At 40.3% G+C, this 21,609-nt stretch overlaps 1 protein-coding gene across 1 annotated transcript; it reads right to left on the minus strand.

Moving 5' to 3' along the window:
• Positions 1-931: 931 nt before the first annotated feature.
• gnai1 (guanine nucleotide binding protein (G protein), alpha inhibiting activity polypeptide 1) lies at positions 932-17,064 on the minus strand. The gene is made up of 9 exons (XM_054624480.1): positions 16,814-17,064; positions 8,524-8,566; positions 7,218-7,359; positions 6,739-6,896; positions 5,358-5,486; positions 3,847-3,976; positions 3,506-3,659; positions 2,575-2,804; positions 932-2,209 (listed from the first exon to the last, which is right to left on the minus strand). Exons 1-8 carry the CDS (start codon positions 16,929-16,931, stop codon positions 2,614-2,616), a joined length of 1,065 nt encoding a protein of 354 aa, XP_054480455.1. The 5' UTR covers positions 16,932-17,064; the 3' UTR covers positions 932-2,209; positions 2,575-2,613.
• Between the last annotated feature and the right edge of the window lie 4,545 nt (positions 17,065-21,609).

Raw genomic sequence — 21,609 nt, forward strand, 5'->3', positions numbered from 1 at the left:
ACTGAAGAGCCATTGTTAGAAAGGGCATCCGAGATGACACACACATATTTACAATGCAAATTTTGTTAGGTGGACACAAGTCAAAGACACGCATCGATGAGCGGAGACAACCTTATGAGTGCTTTAGGTCACAGCCATTAGCAAACAGGGAAATTAAACAATGGTTTCTATATCGGCACGTGCAAGTTAACCTTTAAGGTGTGGCCAAATGTTCATACATGATACATTTTCATCCAAACAAACCTTTTCTATTGAGTCCTACTGAAGGTAACGCAGCCTTAAAGGCCACGGTGGAACACAGATGTGATGGAGGTCGTGCGCAGAACTGACATTTTCTCTAATTGCGTCTGCCGGACTCCCTGTTTGGTGATCTAAAGGTACCTCGCGTCATGGGAAATGCATACACTATGTACTATAACAGTACTTGCTCTGTATGCCAAGCTTGCCATTCATGAAGATGTGAAGAGGAACTCAGTCTGAATACTTTCCGTACCCACTAACAGTACTTGCTCTGTATGCCAAGCTTGCCATTCATGAAGATGTGAAGAGGAACTCAGTCCCGCTTCACAAACAGAAGCATCAAAGCAAGACCCATTACTGATAAAAGCATCTTCAAATGAAGTGGAATTTGCATTTCAGATCCATGATGGAAGAAAACAATTCATCTTTGAGCATACACAAAGAAAAACCCTCTCAGGTCATTAACACCCATTACATTACAGTCTGAGGTATTTCTGCATTAGAAGAGCATGTGATAGCAGCGGGACATTAAAAAGGAAGACTGGAGGGGGGGGGGGGGAGCAGAATTAAACAGATTCATCCTGCTTTGTGCTTTAGCAGCTAATTATAATAGAGCAGTAATTTAGTTGTACTTGGTGTAAAGATGCTTCATTAACTGCCGAAGACACACATATGACACAGCAAGGCCACATGGTTTGTAAATGGTTTTTATTAGCAAAATAAGGGAGATGAGTCTACAAAGGTTCTCCATCCGCGGAGAACATATACACACACACATCGACAATTGTGGCAGTTTCTTTATATGAACAGATCCAGGACCATATTTGTCACTCCTGTTGGCAAAGTAGTACTGATTTAAAAAAAAATCACAGACCAGGCTCGCTTGACCGTCTCAGTTTCCCTTCACCTGACTGAAAGGCTTCATGGATCCTCGAGCAGCGCCTCTGCTCTCAAATCACCTCTATACAGGACCCAGAACGTCGTCTGAACCTTCAAACATTTCAGACCTCATCCTCGCCTTTACAACCATCTTTCCTGTGGTTCAGTTTTTTCCTCACCTTAACGCCAAAAACTCGCCTCCATAAACATTTAAATATACATTAAAATGTGCCTACCTTGGTTCTTTTGTACTTTAAACACTTGAGCGTATTACGAGCTCAATGCCTAAAACTAACCATTTTCCGAATTGGGAAGAATGGAATATTTTTTGTACAGTTTAAAAACCAGAACCCCAGATCCGCGGGGCAAATGTAACAATATACATCTCAGTATTGTACAGCGTGATCGGCCAGAGGCCTTCCATTGTCATGGCTGGTGGGGGGATGGGGTGGGGTGGGGGTATGGGGGACTGTGGAGGCTACACGTTGGTCACCATGGAGACCCATGTACCTTCAGACCAGAGGGATATCTTCCTCCTCCCGATAGCTCAGTGGTGTGCACATAGAAGATAGCAGGGACACTAAACATATGAAAACAGTTTACCTCTTTATGTTAAGAACAATTCAGCAGGCAACAGAACAAGCATTGGGACTACGGCCGCAGTAAAAGGCATGCGAAGGCACAAGTACCAACAAACTGGACTCAAAGTTTAACCCCTTTTTCTTCCCTTTTCTGGTTGAAGTGAAGGAAGAAAAGAAGTATTTTCCACCAACAACAAAGTTTCCTTTTCCAGAGACGGCGGCAGAAGGAACAGCAAAAAATAGGAATTCCTCCACCTCCTCCTCAAAAAATAAAAAGTAAATAGAACGTTTTTTAATTTTTTTTGTGTGTGGAAAATGTTGCGGTGACGCTCTTACAATGATACAAACATCTTACACAAATGACGCGACGCTAGTTTAAAATGTCCCGAGACAGAAAACATAAATAAAGCTGTTAAAAGTGGCATATAGTACAGCACTGGTCCGTGACTGGTCCTCCCGACTCTTCTCATCTTCCCCACCAAAGATGCACAATAAACTGGCTCCACTGCCTGAGGACAGAAGAGAAGAGAGAAAGAATGATTTTACCAATTTAATTATGCATTTGATTTTGATGGATAACGCTACATCTTTGTGGTCAACTGCAGCTTTTCTCCTCCATGATTCTGAATGCTTTCGCTCTGGAAACTAACCGCTTGAAGCCAATTTGTTAGACACATTCAAAAGAGAAAAAAAGCCAGAATGCTGGCACAGACTGGAACCAGGCTCCCGTGGTTTCCTCATGTTATGGTGAACACACATTCAGTCAATGTGCATGTGCCCCTATCCATGACGCAGAGCCACACGTTTATTCACTCATGTCACACGGGAAAGGTTTAAGGATTGATGATGATGATGATGATGAGTAGTTCCTTACCAAGAAAAGAAAATAAGGTAATCTTCGTAGCCATTATCCTCAGAAGAGGCCGCAGTCCTTAAGGTTGTTCTTGATGATGACGTCGGTGACGGCGTCAAAGACAAACTGCACATTCTTGGTGTCTGTGGCGCAGGTGAAGTGGGTGTAAATCTCCTTGGTGTCCTTCCTCTTGTTCAGGTCCTCGAACTGACACTGAATGTAGGCAGCTGCTTCCTCGTACGTGTTGGAGCCTGGAAGGCGAAAGAGTCAGGAAGACAAAACAGGAAATTGTTATTTTTTTCTTGTTCTTCGTCCTGCTAACTGGACACTCTGCTTGTTCTTGTGAAAAGGAGGGATTAACAACTGTGTGAGCATTTCTTCTCATCATATTGTAACATATCAAAGCTAAATGCTTACAGTTATTTAATGGATCTTGTTCATACTAAAAACCAATATTTAAAATAGAGGGATTATGCAGCAAGCTTTGTCTTGCTCTCTGTTGAATGAATGTCAACACGATGTAATGTTTAGACTGTAGGAAGACACATCGCTCCATAAAACGATCTTTAATAGTTTTTTTTTTTTTTTTTTTTTAACAGATTAACAAATGACCTACAATACGATCATAAAAGAGCTCTAGAGGGTTTGGACAGCAGGATTTGTTTCCTTTGGACAGAGCCAGGCTAGCTGTTTTCCCCTGTTTCCAGTCTTTATGCTAAGCTAAGCTAAGCTAAGCTAAGCTAAGCTAAGCAGAGGCTGTTGCATTATATTTAGCAAACAGACATGTCAACGGTATTGAGGTGTCTCGTCTAACTCGTCAAATGTGTCTTTAATAGCAGAATGTTCACAACCAGCTCCACATCACCATATATTCGTCATTTGCAGGCTCTCATGTTGTTAACAAACAAACAACTAAATGGGCCATTTTTCTGTAAAAGGCTGCCAATCTTACCGGCGTATTCTGGGTAGCAGATGGTTAGCGGACTCTTCTTGATTTTCTCCTCAAACAGGTCCTTCTTGTTGAGGAAGAGGATGATGGAGGTGTCCGTGAACCACTTGTTGTTGCAGATGCTGTCGAACAGCTTCATACTCTCGTGCATCCGGTTCTGAGGTGGAACAAAAAAAAAAAAAAAAAAAAAAAAAAAAAAAAGGGAACGTAATGTTGATTACTGTGCTTTGGCATAAACACGGGGAAAAAAATATATCCTCCTCTGACCCAAAGTTCCCCGCTGTGTACGAACACAGAGTGCCTGCTATTATGTTATTCTGTGAGTCAGAGGCTGAAGCACTCACCATCTCCTCGTCCTCAGCCAGCACCAGGTCGTAGTCGCTGAGGGCCACGCAGAAGATGATGGCGGTCACACCCTCGAAGCAGTGGATCCACTTCTTCCTCTCGGACCGCTGACCGCCGACATCAAACATTCTGGAGGGAGGGCAGATGTTCACATGACCTCGGTGTTACAAACGTACATACACAAAACACGCAGTGTTTAGGAAACCCGAGGCTAAAATAAATGGAACCGAGTCGCTGTGGCTGCTCTGGTCTCGCTGCAGCGTTTGGTGATGACAGTAAGTGACAGAGGGGAAAGGAAACAGACATTTTTAGTCTATTGTTAATAGAAAACAATTTGGATAAAATCTAAGCTGCGCAGCGAATACTCAAGTGACCACTGAATGCCTCTACTGATTGTGTAATAGCAGAGGGAAAACAATTCAGAACTGGAGCAGACTTTTAGCTTTCACACTGTATTCCATTTGCTCAGCCAAAAGGTTTAAATGTGGGGCATTTCATTGCTTGCTTTAAACGGTTTAATGTAGGGCCATTCTCGCTAAATGCCCACCAAAGTGGCATGAACTCTACAAGTTAGACACAGTGTACATATCTCTACACATTTCTCACATTAAGAAACTATTTCCAAACAAGCAAACCAAAACAATTTAGAGCACTTTCAAATCAGATTCCAAAGGAACAATTGTATAAAATTGCATGCAGGTGAGGCAAAGGAACCAACAAAAGCCTCATTTAGCTCCTGTCATAGCTGCTATTGGATCTGGAAATGCTATTGTTTATAAAAGGCAGGACTGGAGGGGGGGGGTTTGTTAAAGAAAATAATGAATGTATAATTGTTGCGCAAATAAAATAAATAATCCCATTTTATCAATCAAAGGCTCTAAAAGGTCTGCCCCTTCATTCGGTTTATATCCGTATACAGTGATTTAACTGGAACCATGAAGAACTAATACTTTGCTTTTGATATTTCATATCGTTGATAAGATACTGCCGTGTCATTCCAACTTTAAATTGAGCAATGGCTATTTTACAGAAGTACTGTCATGTGTTGTAACACACAACTGTGTCATGTGTGTGTCATCATGAAATCACAAAAACAAAAGCAACAGAGTAAACACAGAGACGTTACTTAGGCTTTGCATTTGTCTGTGTGTTTATGGACAATATCAAAATGTTTTTTTTCTGTTCTGGTTTGTGGCCCCAACAGTTTTAATGAAACTCAGTGACACTGCCAAACTAGTGCTTTCATGATAACATCAGGCCTGCAGCCTCCAGTTCCTGTCTGTTTTTTTTCTATTTTTTTTTTAAACAGAGGGACCACAACTGACTCATCGTAGATGCGCACAACCCTCACAGTTTGTGTCACAACATACAGCTGTGTGTACACAAAGGGAATTTCTCTGGGAGTGAATGAGTCAGTGACAGGAAGCAACACTAATTATGCCATCGTGTAAAAAAAACAAAAAAAACCGCTTTGAGGCCAGGCGAGTTGTCGCGGTGAAGAAATTCTCACTTGAAGTGCAGGTCCTTGAATGTGAAGTGGGTCTCCACAATGCCTGTGGTTTTGACGCGAGTCCTCAGGACATCCTGCTGGGTTGGGATGTAGGTGGCCTGGGATATCCTGTCCAAATCGTTCAAGTAGCTGAGAGGAGGACACAAAGGAAAATGACATTAGGAGGGTGAAAAAAAATAATAAAAAACATCAGGCAGAGAAGAGAGTGAGAAAGAGAGAAGGAGGGGAAGCAAGTGGGAGAGAATGTGTCAGAAGTATCAAGGTCGAGCGTGGAACTAGCAGTTGAACAAACAACTCACAACGCGTTCTCAGTGATAAACCAGGTTGGATTCCATATTTCAGTCTGTTTGGAAGAGAATGCTTCTTTGTGGAGCACGACTTACAAGTTCAGCACATATCAGATGACTACACATTAGGATAAATTAGGACATACGTTTGTAAATTGTGTCATTTTATGAAAATGTATTTTTTTTTTAATGGGTTAAAAATGCGTTCTGAACAAATCAAATCTTTTTCGATTTCCAGACTAGTTTGTCAGACTAGAACCTTGTATTAATGTTGAAATATGTATATGTTTGTTGTCACAGTATGGCCACATATGCTGTATGTCACACATGAACCTACTACCACTCTGTGTGTGTTATGAACAAAGCAAATACCTCAAGGTTATTGCTGATAAATTACAGTAGAAAAATAAGAGATTAGTGACCTCTGCATTGCTAGCAGACAAACACAAGTAATCTCCCCTTCATTCAAACAAGCCTTTTGTTTGTCTTCTAAGGTATTATGGGAAGTTAAGAAAGCCACACACAAGGTTTACGCAATGGTGTTTTCCTATTCATGAAAAGCCCCTGGACAGCAGGATTAGAGGGAACTAATTAGAAAAAGGCCAAATGACTGCAGCTCCCCAGGCCTGTGACGTAACACAACAAGGCAAATGGCTTCTCTCCAAGCAAAACACCGGAGCTGCCTTGTGATGATATCATTTGTTTCAACGCCAAGGGGCTCATGCACAATAAAGAAGATTTTCTCTGTCGTGATGACACATGGCAAATGTTCCTGTGTCGAGGTGTAAGGTCAAAGATTAAGTTGTGTTTTCTAGCCACCGCTCCACAGGCCTGGTAGAGGAGGGTCAATATTGACAGAGTGAAAGTCCAGACAGATGCATGGTGCCGTTAGCTTCCTGCTCTCTGGCTCGGACAACTGGTGTTTGGCCAGTGGAGGCTGCAGCTTTCTGTGTGTTTGCAGCGGTCATTTTGGGCGTGTGAGGAACTACTGAGTCCTTTCAGCGGATGGCTCATCATTTCTGAGAACCATGCAACTTGTTACCTCGGTTGTTTGTGTGTGCGTGTGTGTGTGTGTGTGTGTGTGTGTGACTCACTATGCAGCCGAGTCATTGAGCTGATATTCACGGGAGCGGCTGAAGCAGGCATGAACACCTCCGTCCTTCCACAGCCGCTTAATGACACCGGCCAGCTCTCCCGTCATGAAGCCCTCCTCCGCCGAGCCGGCCAGCACAAACAGCTGCCGCGCATCGTCCTGGGAGAGGAGTCGAAATTAGTCAATATCATAAATCAAACAACCAAGTCATTAGACCGCCATTAACCTGCTACCAGGCTGCCAGTCGCAGGGTCAGAAGGACCCTGCGACTGGCAGACAGCCGCTGACCAAATGACCACAATGATTTGTTCTCAGGGGGGATATTGACCTGAAAATGCCTCGGCCTACATCCAAAGACTTCTTTCCCACGAGTGTTTGCTGACAAGACTCTTCAATGTTTTCCAACACCACATACTCACTTCAGGTTCCTACTCTAACAACACCAAATGACACCCCTCTCTCTCTCCCCCCGTCACTCACAGCTCTTGCGGCATCGCCAAAGTCGATCTTGAGGCGCCCCATGGCTCTGATGATGGCGATGATGGACTGGATGGTGTTGCTGTAGACCACGGCCTTGTACTGCTTACATTCCTCTTCTGAGTAGCCGGCCTCATGGATGATCCTGCAGGGGAAAAAAAGGGGGGAAAAAAAGAAACATGGTCAGCAGCTGAGCCATTTTCCAGCACTGTAAACGCTTGCAACACACAGTAACCAAAATGAAAGCTCATCTTCTCCGAGCTGAATGAAGTCAGCGGTTTCTTCAGCTTTCTGAGAAATGAAATATCTTTTCTCAATACTCCGACTTTTCATGCTCATTGTAATAACTTGATGGTCAAGCTGCAACTCACAATTTTTACCATTATCGATTAATCTGCCTATTATTCTTTTACATTAACTGTCTGATTTTTTTACTATAAAATGTCATAAAATAGGTAAAAAAAGCATGTCACGATTTTCCAAAAGCCCAAGGTGACATCCTCAAATTGCTTGTTTTGTTCAACTAACAGCCTGAAAACCCTTTAAATTCTATTTCCTACCAACATCTTTTTTTAAGACTTTGTGACAGTAAGAAAAATACAGAATATCGACTTTTCCTTTCATAGGGTTAGCTGTTGGGTTAGTTGTCATCAGCTAAAAACATGTTAATGTGATCTGCCGGCTGTATCATGCAACAATACGTATAAATCATTTCCTTAAATCAGACGGATACTGTGCCATGATTACTCAGCACAATGTGATTCCAGTGGATTTACAACATAATCATTGTGAGTAATATAACAACACTTCTGGAACAGTGTTGTCAAAGCTGTAAATATCCGTCACAGGTAAAAAAAAGAAACTATAGAAAAAAGCAATTTCATAGCTGAACAGCTGCTTAAGAAAAAAACAAAGAAAGAAGTGCATCTGACGTGTTTGTTTGCTGATTGATGAGTGTATCCATGGGGGTGCTTATTAAAAACATTATTCATGTGTAGGGTTGCATGTGGATGAGGTATAGGCAGAGCTTACACCAATGTATTCTACTTGGTTGTTGTCATGATCTATTATGCATGGTACCTGCTTCTCATGCGCCTCGCAGAAAATGATATTACTCAGAGAGACGCCATAAAAGCATGATTGGTGTTTGACACTGTTTGTGTTGTGGAAAATGAATACTCTCTCTCTCAGTGCCATTATGCATATCTGATGAGGCAAGTCATTGTTGATACACTGGAAGAACAAAAAGAAAAAAAGGTTTGTTTTGATTGTTCAGTGTGCAGAATGATCAGATGCAAAATTAACTCACTTCATCTGCTTGACAATTGTACTTTTCCCTGATTCGCCAGCGCCTGGAAAAGACAAAAGAGAGGTTTATTAGAGAGTGTAAATATTTCAAGGAGGTTTATGTTGCCTGTGACAAGTTTTTTTTTCCTCATTCATTTTTAATCCTTAGGTCACTCAGCTCACTTCCTTTATCTGCATTCATAATGTTACTATGATCTACTGTGGCATTACAAGGAACCATGAGTGTGAAACCTGAGCAAAACCTCAACCAAAGGAGAACTGTGAGACCACAGTGTGTGTGTGTGTGTGTGTGTGTGTGTGTGTGTGTGTGTGTGTGTGTGTGTGTGTGTGTGTGTGTGTGTGTGTGTGTGTGTGTGTGTGTGTGTAGCTTGTGCTGTGTATGACTTCAGTGTTCGAGTCTTTAAAACTTATGTTTGATATAGAGTAGAAGTACAACGGACATTTCCATTCAAATCTAGGTGGCAGGATGGTCAGAGAGACGGCCATCTTTATTTGGCCTGTTGTCCTGAAAACCATTGTAGCGAGCTAACTTCCTTATAAACCGACTTTCCTAGAGTCGGAGACCGACTCATGCCGGAGTGACGTGTAACACAACAGCGTCATTTTCTAATCTAGTCAAATGACCACTACAACCAGTTCAACGTCCGTTCTACTTCTATGGTTTGGCCTCTCCTCCATACAGCTCCTGATATACTGATTACTCAACAGCCACCAAGCTCGGTCAGATGACTTGCTTGATAAAGTTTGCTTAAGTTTAGGGTTACTGAATCCGGCATCGTATAAGGCAACTGTGTGTTTTATCAGCGAAAAAAAAACACATCATCAAAAGCTCTTGGCCTTAATGTGGCGCACAGCCAAGGAAGATATGGATTATTAGTGACAGGGCTGTAAACATGCCGTCACCTCAGGATGGGAGGTCGCTCGCTGCCGGCGACTGATCGGATTGACAGCGCTGTAGTTGGCCGATCAGACAGTACTAGGATGACAAGAGCCGGTGTCAGACAGGGAGAGCATGCTGTCCGCACGCCGTTTTGTCTTGGAGGATCTCTCAAACGTCACAGCGCCATGGCAACTGCTCTCGTTTTAATCATGGACATCTCTGGTGTGAGGCCACAGTCACCTGAGAAAGGCTTTGTGGTTGTGATCATGTGTGTGCACGTTGGCCTCAACTGGCACCACTATGTATTATGCAAGCATGCATTATGCTGCTCTTTTCCCCCCTCAACTGTAACCAGTCACTTGGAAGTGCCCTATTATTAAAACATGTATTTTCTTACAAATCAAAGCCAGCTGTGATGTCCTCATAAACCACATTCATCAGACTCTGGTCCTCTAATGGGTATTACCGTTAACTACATTAGATCTACTAATGTACACTCTTATAGGAAGACTTATAGGAAGGTTATGGCGAGGTAATTGGACCAGTTGTCGCTGACGTAGCACTTCTCTGACACTAGGGAGGATCTTTAGAGCCACTGGAGAGAGGCTGTTCTCAGAGTAAACACCCCCGGCTTGTCTCTCAGCTCTAGAAACATAATAAGAGGAACTGAAATCATGTCATGAAGTCTACCATTATCTTTTACCTCGCGGCCCTGTAAGCAGAGACAACATGGTTTGCTCTTGCATAATAAAGTCGTCGGCTTAATCTTAGTTCCACTATCCCTGATGTTGCATAAAAACAACAAAATAAGAAACTTTTGGACATTTTTTGACAAATGCCGTTAGCAGCCGAGGCCGCTTCCCCCTGATAGCCTGAGCATTTTTGACACAACACGAATATGTAAACATGCATCCCGCTGCAGCGTGCACACTCTCCGTCTGCATTCCTATAAAACTTTCCCTCGGCAGTAACCGCATGCTGATGGTGTACCCCTGGCTCTCCGCCTTCAGGATAATTGGATGTGATTCACCTGAGGACCCATTATTTTAATTACGTGTCACCTCTCGGGTGCTGGAGAGCCCTGGAGGAAGGTGAAGGTAACGTGGCAGCTCCCTGTGCTCTGAGGCCAAACACTGGCTGTGTGAATCCCTGAGGGCCGTGAGCACAGACGCTGCTCCCGGCCGGCCGGTGAGCTGGAACAGTTGCAAAACTTTTCCTACGGCCCAAGAGCCATGCGTTGGTACGCTTCACATACCAACGCAGCGTCTCTCTATGGGGGGACAGATTCAAATCCACTTAAGGTGGGCTGTGAGCTCACACTTAAATTCAAAATAGTAACTTTTTTAGCTAACCCTAGTTGTGTCACTGCTCAATGGTTTATGACATTTTTTAATGTCTTTGTTTGATAAAAAATAAAATAAAACTTGTACATAAAAATGCAGGAATTATACATTTTTGAACACTCTTTTGAGAATTGATTGATTTTCTCAATCATTTATCTTGAAACAATGCCAAACATTCCCTTATTTTAGCAGCACAAATGTTCTTCACATCCCTGTAACATGACGAGACGTGTGAAGATGTCACCTTGGATTATTCTTGGTGGTTACTATGAGTTTTTTTCAACGTCTTTTGACATTTCATAGACCCCATATTCATATAATCATAAAACGTATGTGAAAGTGATCGTTGCAGCCCTACTACTCACATCAATCTGTACAGTTATGTTACAATTCAAAATCAAAATTCCTCTTCGTCATCAGTTTCACTGAACTGGCAAATAAATTCCTTACATTTAAGAAGATAAAACTAAATAAACTCAAATAACTTGATGGCGTTTCAGTGATCTGTTGCTTGAATTCAATGAAAATCATAATGGAGAATATACTTGTACGTTGTGATCACCTTTTATCACAGTGATTGAATAAACTGGGTTTGATGAATCACTGTGGGAATCTGTTGTGGCAAGTTGTGTCAGAGAAATCGTTTGCCCTCATAGAAAGACCAGTTTACAGAAATTAAAACCAGAGGCACGACTTCTATGGTAACACGCCTACTAATTCTGAGCGTACATGGGTTAAAGTTGGACTACTGCCATTAATTATAGGCAAGTCTTCATCAAAAATCAACGGGACGTGAGCTCTCTGTGCTTATATAAGTGACTTGGCTCTGGCCTCTCCACACCAGTGATATCATTGGGGTGTGGATCTTGTCAGAGCCTCCAGGCCTGAGGAATACAAAACACAGAGTTGTCCTGATTTGGACTCACACACACACACACACACACACACACACACACACACACACACACACACACACACACACACACACACACACACACACACACACACACACACACACACACACACACACACACACACACACACACAAACACACAAACACATACATACACAGACCTTTAAGGGTTATATGGCACCACAGGCATGACCTATCGCTCCTCATGCAGAGTCATGTTACACACCCACAGCTTTGATACACCCACCCCATAACAGCTACAGACTCAAAACCACTGGAGCAGCTGGTTTCTGTTTCTGGCGGTTCAAACTATTTTAGGAATATCCAAGCTTACCCTTCCAGTGAAAATGGAGGGTTTTTTCTTCTTCTTCTACTTCAACAGAGAACAAAGCCGTTTCTATCTATCTATCAACCGCAAACACATATTTTCTCTTGGAACTTTGGTTGATCTTCCCAGGGTTTGAAACAATCGCAGTATAGAGACGAATATGATTAAAATGGTTTCCATGCCCTGGGCCTTCTACATGTCTAGATCAACCATATGTCACAGCTAATTTGTTGGTCCGGGATGCACAAACAGGGATTTATTTAATCGTATTAATTCTCATAAGGATTTAACCAAAACTAGGTTTTAAATGAGTTAATCCAGACTTTAATTTAGCCAGAGCTCTGTTGCTCAAATAAAAATGAATCTAATCTCTGAAGTCCAAGTTTCAACCATATTTAGATAGCATTTGATCAATAAAGATAAAATAGAGAACAGGACAGTAAGTAAAAAAACTTTTTTCACAGTACAGGAAAAAGAGACGGCCTGTCGGTCCAATCTTCCTGTTCAGCTCCATAAATGTTTCCTTGCTGAACTGGTGTCCTGAGAGAAATTCAGCAGCAGCGTCGTTAAACTGGATTGGGTTCGGTCTGCACTTAACTTTCTCTGAGGAACTTGATTATTTGGCCCAATCAATAAAAAAAAAAAGGCAGCCAAGTTGAACCTCCTCAAGTGTAAGTTTAAAGTTAATACTGGAATACATCTTGAATTGGAGTTTAAAGCTTTGGTGCAACAGAGTAATAACTAAGCTGAAGATTAAAGAGAGGTTTAAATTTAAACTTTTTAAATTCAAAGCTAGTTTTAAAATTAGTCAATGATTTAAAAATTGAATCCTTATTGGTGCAACCCAGACTTAGAGAATAAGCAATGTGTTCTTGCATACAAACAAAAGTTAAAGTAAGCAAAGGTGTCTCCTTTTCAGACACATTTGTTGCCGGCCAAACACGTCCACACTTTAAAACATTCTTGTTTTAAAACGCAAACCTCTGCTACGCTGATGCCGGCGTTTCAGTACCCGTTAAATGGAGATCTTTGAAAAAGCTGCTGAAGCCATTTTGGCTTGAAAACTCCTCGATTGAGTTTTAAGCCCTTCCCATTTCCTCTGCTCTATCGGTTCTCATGAGTCATGAAGTGTCCATCACTGACTTGTCACCTTCTCATCACATGATCCCTTCCCCCAGAAGAAAACAAATGACATCAACCTCGACTGTCAGTGGTTCATTTCAACACGGATAAGGAATCACAAGTGCTGCTGACCTTGTGGTCTTTGCTAGCAGCTGATGCAAAGTTAAATTCAGCATTTTGCAATGGTGCTACTGGCTACACGCGCAGGAAGCAAACTATGATTAAGCACTTTGCGACAAATCCGTGTCCAGCAGCAGCATCATCATCATCATCATCATCGGCCCTGGTCATGTGCAATGCGTTTTTAGGCGTGGTAGTAAAGACAGAGATTATTTCTGAAACAGCGCTTAAAACACTTGTATGAACAGAAAAAAAAAACTATTTTTGTTGTGAAACGCTGTTTTAAAACGAAAACCTAGCAGTGTGGAAGAAGAGTGCTTGGCTCAATTTCCAATCCGCATTAGTGATGCCACATTAGCAGCAGGAGCCCAACACCCTCTCTCTCTCTCTCTCTACTCTTATTCAATCACACACATCCTTCTTCCTCTTTTACATTCTCTCTGTGTCCTACAGTCATTTTCCCATTATGATATATGGTTCCTCTCACTCACCAGCCACTTCCTCTTTCTTTTACCCCCCTCTCCCTCTGGGGCGGGTTTAAGTATGAGTCACTCACGAAGGATTCCAGGAGCCTCCGAGCAGTGCTTCCCACTGGGGGAAACGACCAGAGGGATCGATCTGCCAACAAGCGGATCGATGGCTAAAAGATTGTTTCCCACACACACACTGACACCGAGCGAACTATTCACAGAGACGTCTAATGATGCTTACAGCGGTTTCGCAACAGGATTAATTTGCTACTTTGATTGCCCCCCCCCCTTTAAGATTAGAGTAACACAGCCACGCTGAACTACTTGTTCGGCAAAGGTGGTTACATAATTTTGAAAAAATTGGCTAACATTAAAGAGGGAGCGACGGCAAATTATAGACAAAGGCGAAGGATTATTAATAAAAATCTTCCCACAGTTGCGCAACAGCTATAGAAAGAATAATTAGGCTGGGGAGATTGTAATCTATTTTAGCATGTAGATATGAATAGGAGGATAATTAGGTCCTGGAGATAATGGACAGAAAATGAGAGCCAATTAAAGACTGAGAGCTAAATGAGAAATATGTTCAGTTTTCAGGGGGGAAAAAAAGAAGATCACATTCCCTCTCCATACAAAGACACCCGAGCCTGACAGCTAGCCTGGATTTGTACAGTGAGCACATAGACTCACAAAGATCCAAATGACTTTCAAGCAAATTGTGGAGTTTCTTTTTTTTTACGTCAGCGTAATGATTTCACGCCGGTGACCAGGAGCGCACATGAGGAACATGTGCACAACACAACGCTGGAAAACCAGGTGGTGAACACATTAACCTGCCGCTAATCACATCACCAGAGCTCTCCTGCATACGCAAATATCCACACATGTGTTCCTGGTCAGCTCCATGTGACACACACAAATACTTTGTTTTTCATTCTATTTGCATACTCTACAACCCAGCCAGCCGTGCACTTACCACGCCACATGTTTTGCTAACTTTTTATTTATGTTGACAGGGTCTGTTTAGAGAAAAGCATTCTCTAAAATTGCTTGATTGACAATTCCAAAACAGTATCTTTCCAGTGTTTGTATCAGCAAGGTAAACAACTCGAACTCCTAACTCAGGCCTCCCTTTCATTCTCTCTGCAGCAGAGCTTTTTCATTTTTAATGCCGTAGTCATTAGCGGCGTTCTCGTCTTACGGCCCCTCTTTTCCTTTCTCCTGGTGTCACAGGCCACCGAGTGGCTCAAACACAATCGGCAGGAAACGTTGCCAACCGAGGCGACCATGCGTGGGGGCCAACGCGAACTGGCGCACAACTGTCATGAAAGCTACTCTAGCAACAAAAAAACAAAAAACAGAGCAGGGTTAAATTGTTTGTGTCAGAGCAAAAACGTATGAAAACTCATATTCCAACCTGCAAGCAGCATAGCAGAAACTTGACCTAACTTGCCCACTTCAATCAGCAAGTCCCATCTGGCCTCCAAGCACCTGAGGAATGTGGTCTACCTTTAGCAAAAAAAAAATGTGTACATACTTGTTGGAACGACACAATACTAACGTCACACAAAAATGTATATGTATATGGCAAGAAATGTAAAGATTGTGTCCTTTTGATACAATGAATACCAATGAGAGTGGTGGAAACGGGTGGTGCTAAATTACACAAAGAACATGAGGAAATATTTATCTTGCTTTGGCTCACAAATCTGTCCACAAAGCCACTAACAGCTCTTATTCTCTGCCTTCTGTCAGATGTTTGCCTGATATTGGTATTGGCTTCAGACTCTGTGTCCTGGTAACCCACATACCATGTGTGTGCATGTCAACATTTCCCAAAGCTAGCCACCTAAGGGGTTGATGGAAAAGTTTTTCACCTCCGCTCTCTATTTACAAGGATAACAGTGTTTCCCAATATGTAAGTAACACCAGTAACTTGCACATGGCTGGTTTCTAAAAGCAAGCAGTGCACACGATTGTGCACATATGTATTGACAGAAGGAGGAGTGACGTGACAAAACACATGTAATGAATGCAAGACATTACAATTAGGAAGTATAAAAGTCTTGGATGAACTGAGCCATTCATAAATCAATATCGTGGCTGATTTTAAAGGGATATATCCAAATAGGAAAATAATGGCCTATGATGGATTCTTAAGCACTTTAAATACTTAAAAGATCAGTCAAAACTGGCTACTACTACTTAGACTAATGAAAGGGTCATGAGGCCACTATATTTACATCGGCATGTCAAGTTTATCGATGACAATTGACTTTAAATGGCTGCGATTTTAACGCCACGCTTGTAATGTTTCTAACTAAATTACACTTAAAAATTGTGATTTCCTGCATTTGTTGCGCAACATGTTTGTCTCTGTATGTTTCTCATTACTGAAACAAGAGAGGTATTCAATTTGAACTGGATTTAAAAGCTGCAAGAGGACAGAAACACATGTTCAGCCCCTCATTAAGGCTCAACTGTGAATCAATAGGACCTTTAAAACACCCAATGGTGACTGGACCCAACTAAGTTTTCAGTGAGGCCTGGGCCCCCTAATGTGCCAAAGGCCTCTTTAAACTGCACTGCACTGGACTAGACGAGAGGAAATGAGCCATTGTTTGAAGGGTTTAGTCAATACAAATGGTCTGCACAGGCGGCTGAATGGAACAAATGCCAACAGCAGTGGAGGGGGAAAAAAGAAAGTAAAAAAATAAATAAAAAATTGCCATGTTTTAATTCTGACTGAAAATTTTGAATTCAACGGTTATTTTTTTTAATATTTTTGAATATGTCGGTTAGAAACGTTTGGTACCAGAGTTGACAGTTGACGGTTAACTACATAGCGATGCGGGATTTTGGAACACCCGTTACACTTCCCAACTGACACCACCTGGTTTAAAAAAAACTGACCGTTAACCAGAGAAAAAAAAAAGAAAAATTCAACCGACACCGACGCTGTTACCATGGCAGGCTGCTTTCGCCGCGTGTACGCTGAGCGACCAACCAAACCGCCGTACGCGAACAAGCGAAGCGAAGCGAAGTTCGTCCAGCTACCGCGTCCCCCCCTCTCCTCCTCCTCTCACCCCCTCCTCCTCTCCTTCTCCTTCCTTACCGAGCAGCAGCAGCTTGACCTCCCGGGCCGCCTTCTCCCCGTCGTCCCGCAGATTCCTGTCGATCATTTTACTGCGCTCCACCGCCGCCTTGTCCTCCGTGCTCAGCGTGCAACCCATCCTCGACTGTGTCCTTCAGACCCAGGTGGTGTTTTAAAAAATAAAAATAAATGATATCTAAAACACCTTATAGACCCACATGAAACGGTCAAAAACACCGCCTTCACTCCGCACACACGCCCTTTTTTTTTTTTTTTTTTTTTTTTTTTTTTTTTTTTTTTAAATGACAGGCGAATCGATCTGTTCGGACGAAAATAAAGAAAAAGGGAAGCGACTTTTTTTTTCTCAAACAAAAATGGTGTGGCGCTTCTTTCTGCCCGCTTGACTTTTGTCCGGTTAAGATCCCACTTGCATTCGAGGGAACGATATCTCAACAGTGAAACAATTCATCAGTGATGTCTCCTCCATTCGTTGCGGCGACGACTGCCTGTACCGTGTGTGCTGCTTCCACCGGAGAGAGGGAGGCTCGGTGTGGTCCGTTAGCAGCGACGGCCGACCTCCGCTCTGGTTCTTCACAATAAAGGAGTCGTTTCTACAAACCTTAACTAAAAGAAACTAATATCAGCAAACATTCTCTCTCCAAAATGTTTAATATTAAAAACTGTTTATAGTTTATACTATACTATACTTACTATACTTACTATACCTTTACTCTACTATACTTTTACTATACTATACTATACTATACTATACTATACTATACTATACTATACTATACTATACTATACTATACCACACTATACTATACTATACTATACTATTCTACTATACCACACTATACTATACTATTCTATACTATACTATACTTTACTATACTATACTATACTATGCTATACTATACCACACTATACTATACTATACCATACCATACTATACTATACTATACTATACTATACTATACTATACTATACTATACTATACTATACTATACCATACTATACTATACTATACTATACTATACTATACTTTACTATACTATACCTATACTATACTATACTATACTATATTACTATACTATACTATACTATACTATACTATACTTTACATTTATACTATACTATACTATACTTTACTATACTATACTATACTATACTATACTATACTTTACTATACTATACTATACTATTTACTATACTATACTATACTATACTATACTATACTTTACTATACTATACTATACTATACTATACTTTACTATACTATACTATACTATACTTTACTATACTTTACTATACTATACTATACTATACTATACTATACTATACTATACTATACTATACTATACTATACTATACTATACTATACTATACTATACTTTACTATACTATACTATACTATACTATACTATACTTTACTTTACTATACTATACTATACTATACTATACTATACTATACTATACTTTACTATACTTTACTATACTATAGCCCAATCCTTCTCAAAAACTGAAAATGTAAAATATATATATAATATAAAACCCAAAAAACAAACAAACTTATATATAGACAATATGTAAGCGGTCCAATAACAACAACAAAAATCCCAGCAGGCCGATGGTACCAATGCAACCTTTAATAACAAAATGACTTTAAATGGGGCCCTTTGGTTAACTAGTGTAACTGCAATGTCCCTGATTTGATTCTGTCCGGGTCCTTTGTTTCACGTCATTCTACCCTGTCTCTCCCCTCATTGTCTGTCACCATATCTGCTGTCCACTGTCAAATAAAGGCTTTTGACAGTGTTGCGCAAAATGCTCCAAAAGTATAAGCAGAATGAAATGTGAAAAACAAATAAACAGGGCAAATATATGACAAAATTGTTTTCCAGGCCTTATCTTCAGTCCTCTTGACTGTCGTGGATCAAAGAACACTGTACTGTGTTTTTGTACATAATGTACCACATGTAAAGTATAACTGACTTGTACAGTCTGGTATTTTATAATCAATAAAACATGCTTGACTGCTCCTGCAGGCTTTGCGTGATTATATTACATAATGCATGCAAACATTGTATGATTTGAATTGTTACAGTGTCATTTTTCGGCCATTATGTGCAGTTCTTAGGTTCTTATGGGTAAAAAAAAGAAATATTCTGAGGCCTTTATTTTGGAGATAGACCCCTAAACCGGAAATGTATCTACAACGGGACGTAATTCAACCCTGCACACCAATAGCTTTACGTATGTCAGTGTGAAACACGTTTAGCATGTTTCCTTATTGATTTCTTATTTGAAACAGACCTTGTAATGTTTTCAATTAGATTAGCACTCCTGTTGCTTCACCACGCAGAACCCAGTGCTCCTCAAGCAAGATACACTAACAATATACCCTACATAATATAATATAATAATATAATATGAATATTTAAATAATACAGTAGTATAGAAGTTTTTGCATTTGGTATTAATCCCCAGTTAGACTACTATGATTCACTTTTCAAATAGCTGGCCTTTTGTAAACTTACCTTATGTTTTCAATCTCACATGGTCCTCCAATTTCCCTCTCCCATATCCATCAATCAAATATCAGATGAGCTGCAAGAGTAAATAGACAGGTAATAGTCAACAGATTCACAAAGCCTAAAATAACTCAAGCCTTCATTACGATTTTATTAGTGTTTAGAAGTTTAAAATATGCACTAAAATCCACAAAAATCTCTCTTTCTTATTATTGTGTAATGTTAACTTTATTTTAATAGCTCGTACTGGAAAATTAATATCTTCATTTATCACCTACAACCACAACTCTAAAAAAACACACGCCTCAATGTTATATTTCGCTAATATTATATAATATTTATCATTAACATAAAATCCTGTTTAGAAGCCGTTTCCCCTATCAACAACGTGAACACAGCATGTGCCTTTCATGTTGATACACAATAAAGAATATAACTTTTTACCTTGTGAGTATCACTTAGTGAGTTTAACAAAAATTCTTAGATAGATATATTATAATAAATTCCATTTAATCCCAGTATTATACACATATATTATAACTTCTCTGATCAAGTTAGCCCTTATGTTATACTGTACTGTGTAACCTACATTTATAGCATGTATTGTTCCCATGGGAACCGAACCTTTGCATGTGACAGTGTTAGTCTCATCCCCTACCCGTTCAGCTGTACACGACCATTGTTTGTGGTTTAAATAATTCAGCCTGTCGGACGGAGTCAAGTGTGAGTCTTCAAAGTCAACAGTCGGTCTTAACGTTGGTGGTGTTCACCCAAATCCTTGTGGTGTCAACAACCTTGTCTTTTCATGCAGTTTTTATTTTGAACGTTGCCTTTTTGGGAGTACATGCAAATTTTGTGGCGTTAACCTTTCCTCTCTAATCCTATGCTGGCTGGAGGTCTCCCTCTTTGTCATCCGGGCCTCTCTCCAGCTTTGAAAAAAACAAGAGCCAGAGGGTGTATTCATGAGGCAAAAAAAAAAGGTTATGTCAACACAAGAAATTCCATGTACATAAAATGCATTCATTTTCTCTGAAAAGGACAGTGTTTGCAATAAAATAAAAATACTTATGTATACTACTGGCGTATTTTTTGATTCCACTTTCATCTGATTACTCTCCAATTTTTTTTTTTGTGAGGCTATGTGTGCAAGTACATGAGGTTAGAGGAAACATCGATATCTAGATGGTAATATGCTGTACAGTTACTGTTTATTTATTCAATCCTATGAATATAGAAGATGGCATATCATCTTTTGTGTACACAGTGTTCTGTCCATATGAAAAAACAGGTTTGTTAAACATACATTTAACACGCAGGAGCAGAGATACTGGAAATATTATCATTTTTAAGAACATTACTTTACATTTAACATAATAAGACACAGACTAAAAATGTCAATAAACCTTTTTTAACCCCCAAATTAAGCGTAAGGTATTGGAAACAATAATTATGTTTCTTAAGAATGGTGGTCAAAAGAAAATATTATTTTTTATGTGAAATAGCCTCAGAAGTATCATTAATCATTACGTGTTTTCAATAAAGACATTACATAAGCTGGCAGAGAAACTAAAAGTGTATATGGTTTTAGTCTCTGCCATCACAAAGTGAAATCCAATCCAAATGTTGTAGTTGGAGTTGTAAAATCAACAGTAATGTCAGTCATGTGAGATTGAAACTGTTTTGACAAGAATGTTTGTTTGAACAGACAGAGAGTGTATTTGGCACAGAGACTAGTGGGACGAGCCACATGGGCAGGCCTTCTGTTCTCAACAAGCAGTGAGTGTTGATGGAGAGCTGGTGCTGCCCTCCAATGGTGATGATATGTAACTTCACAGTGCTGCAGAGCTGTATAATGGGCTGGAAATACTGTTGATCAACCCCCCACAGCACAGTGTTGTAGTGTGCAATGATTTCACAGGTGGGCGAGTTTACTCGTCACAGGGAGTCCAACACAGCCTGTGAAAGCAGTTTCACTTTTTTTTTTACGAGCTTTGTGAAGTTGGACAAAAATAATCCCTGATAATGTCAATGTAACAACAATAATAATGATAATTTAATATATAAATAAATGAACAAGTAAATAAATAAAAAACATCAAATAAATAAATGATTAAATGATTAAATGATTAAATAATTAAATGATTAAATAATTAATTAATTAATTAATTAAATAAATAAATAAATAAATAAAAATTCAAATAAACAAATAAATTATTTTATTGTTATATCACTTTTCAAGCTGGAAGCACAAAGTTCTCTCCGTAGAACATATTAAATAAGATA

The sequence above is a fragment of the Anoplopoma fimbria genome, chromosome 23, assembly GCF_027596085.1.
Source record: "Anoplopoma fimbria isolate UVic2021 breed Golden Eagle Sablefish chromosome 23, Afim_UVic_2022, whole genome shotgun sequence".
In the NCBI taxonomy this organism is placed as follows: domain Eukaryota; kingdom Metazoa; phylum Chordata; class Actinopteri; order Perciformes; family Anoplopomatidae; genus Anoplopoma; species Anoplopoma fimbria.

Bases quoted from the DNA above. Each gene is read 5' to 3' on its own strand.
- gnai1 (XM_054624480.1), bottom strand. From the start codon at position 16,931: ATGGGTTGCACGCTGAGCACGGAGGACAAGGCGGCGGTGGAGCGCAGT. The intron at 5,487-6,738 runs GTGAGTCACACA...TCCTCCTCTCAG, and splicing joins CTCAATGACTCGGCTGCATA to CTACTTGAACGATTTGGACA. The intron at 2,805-3,505 runs GTAAGATTGGCA...TTCGCCTTCCAG, and splicing joins CTGCTACCCAGAATACGCCG to GCTCCAACACGTACGAGGAA.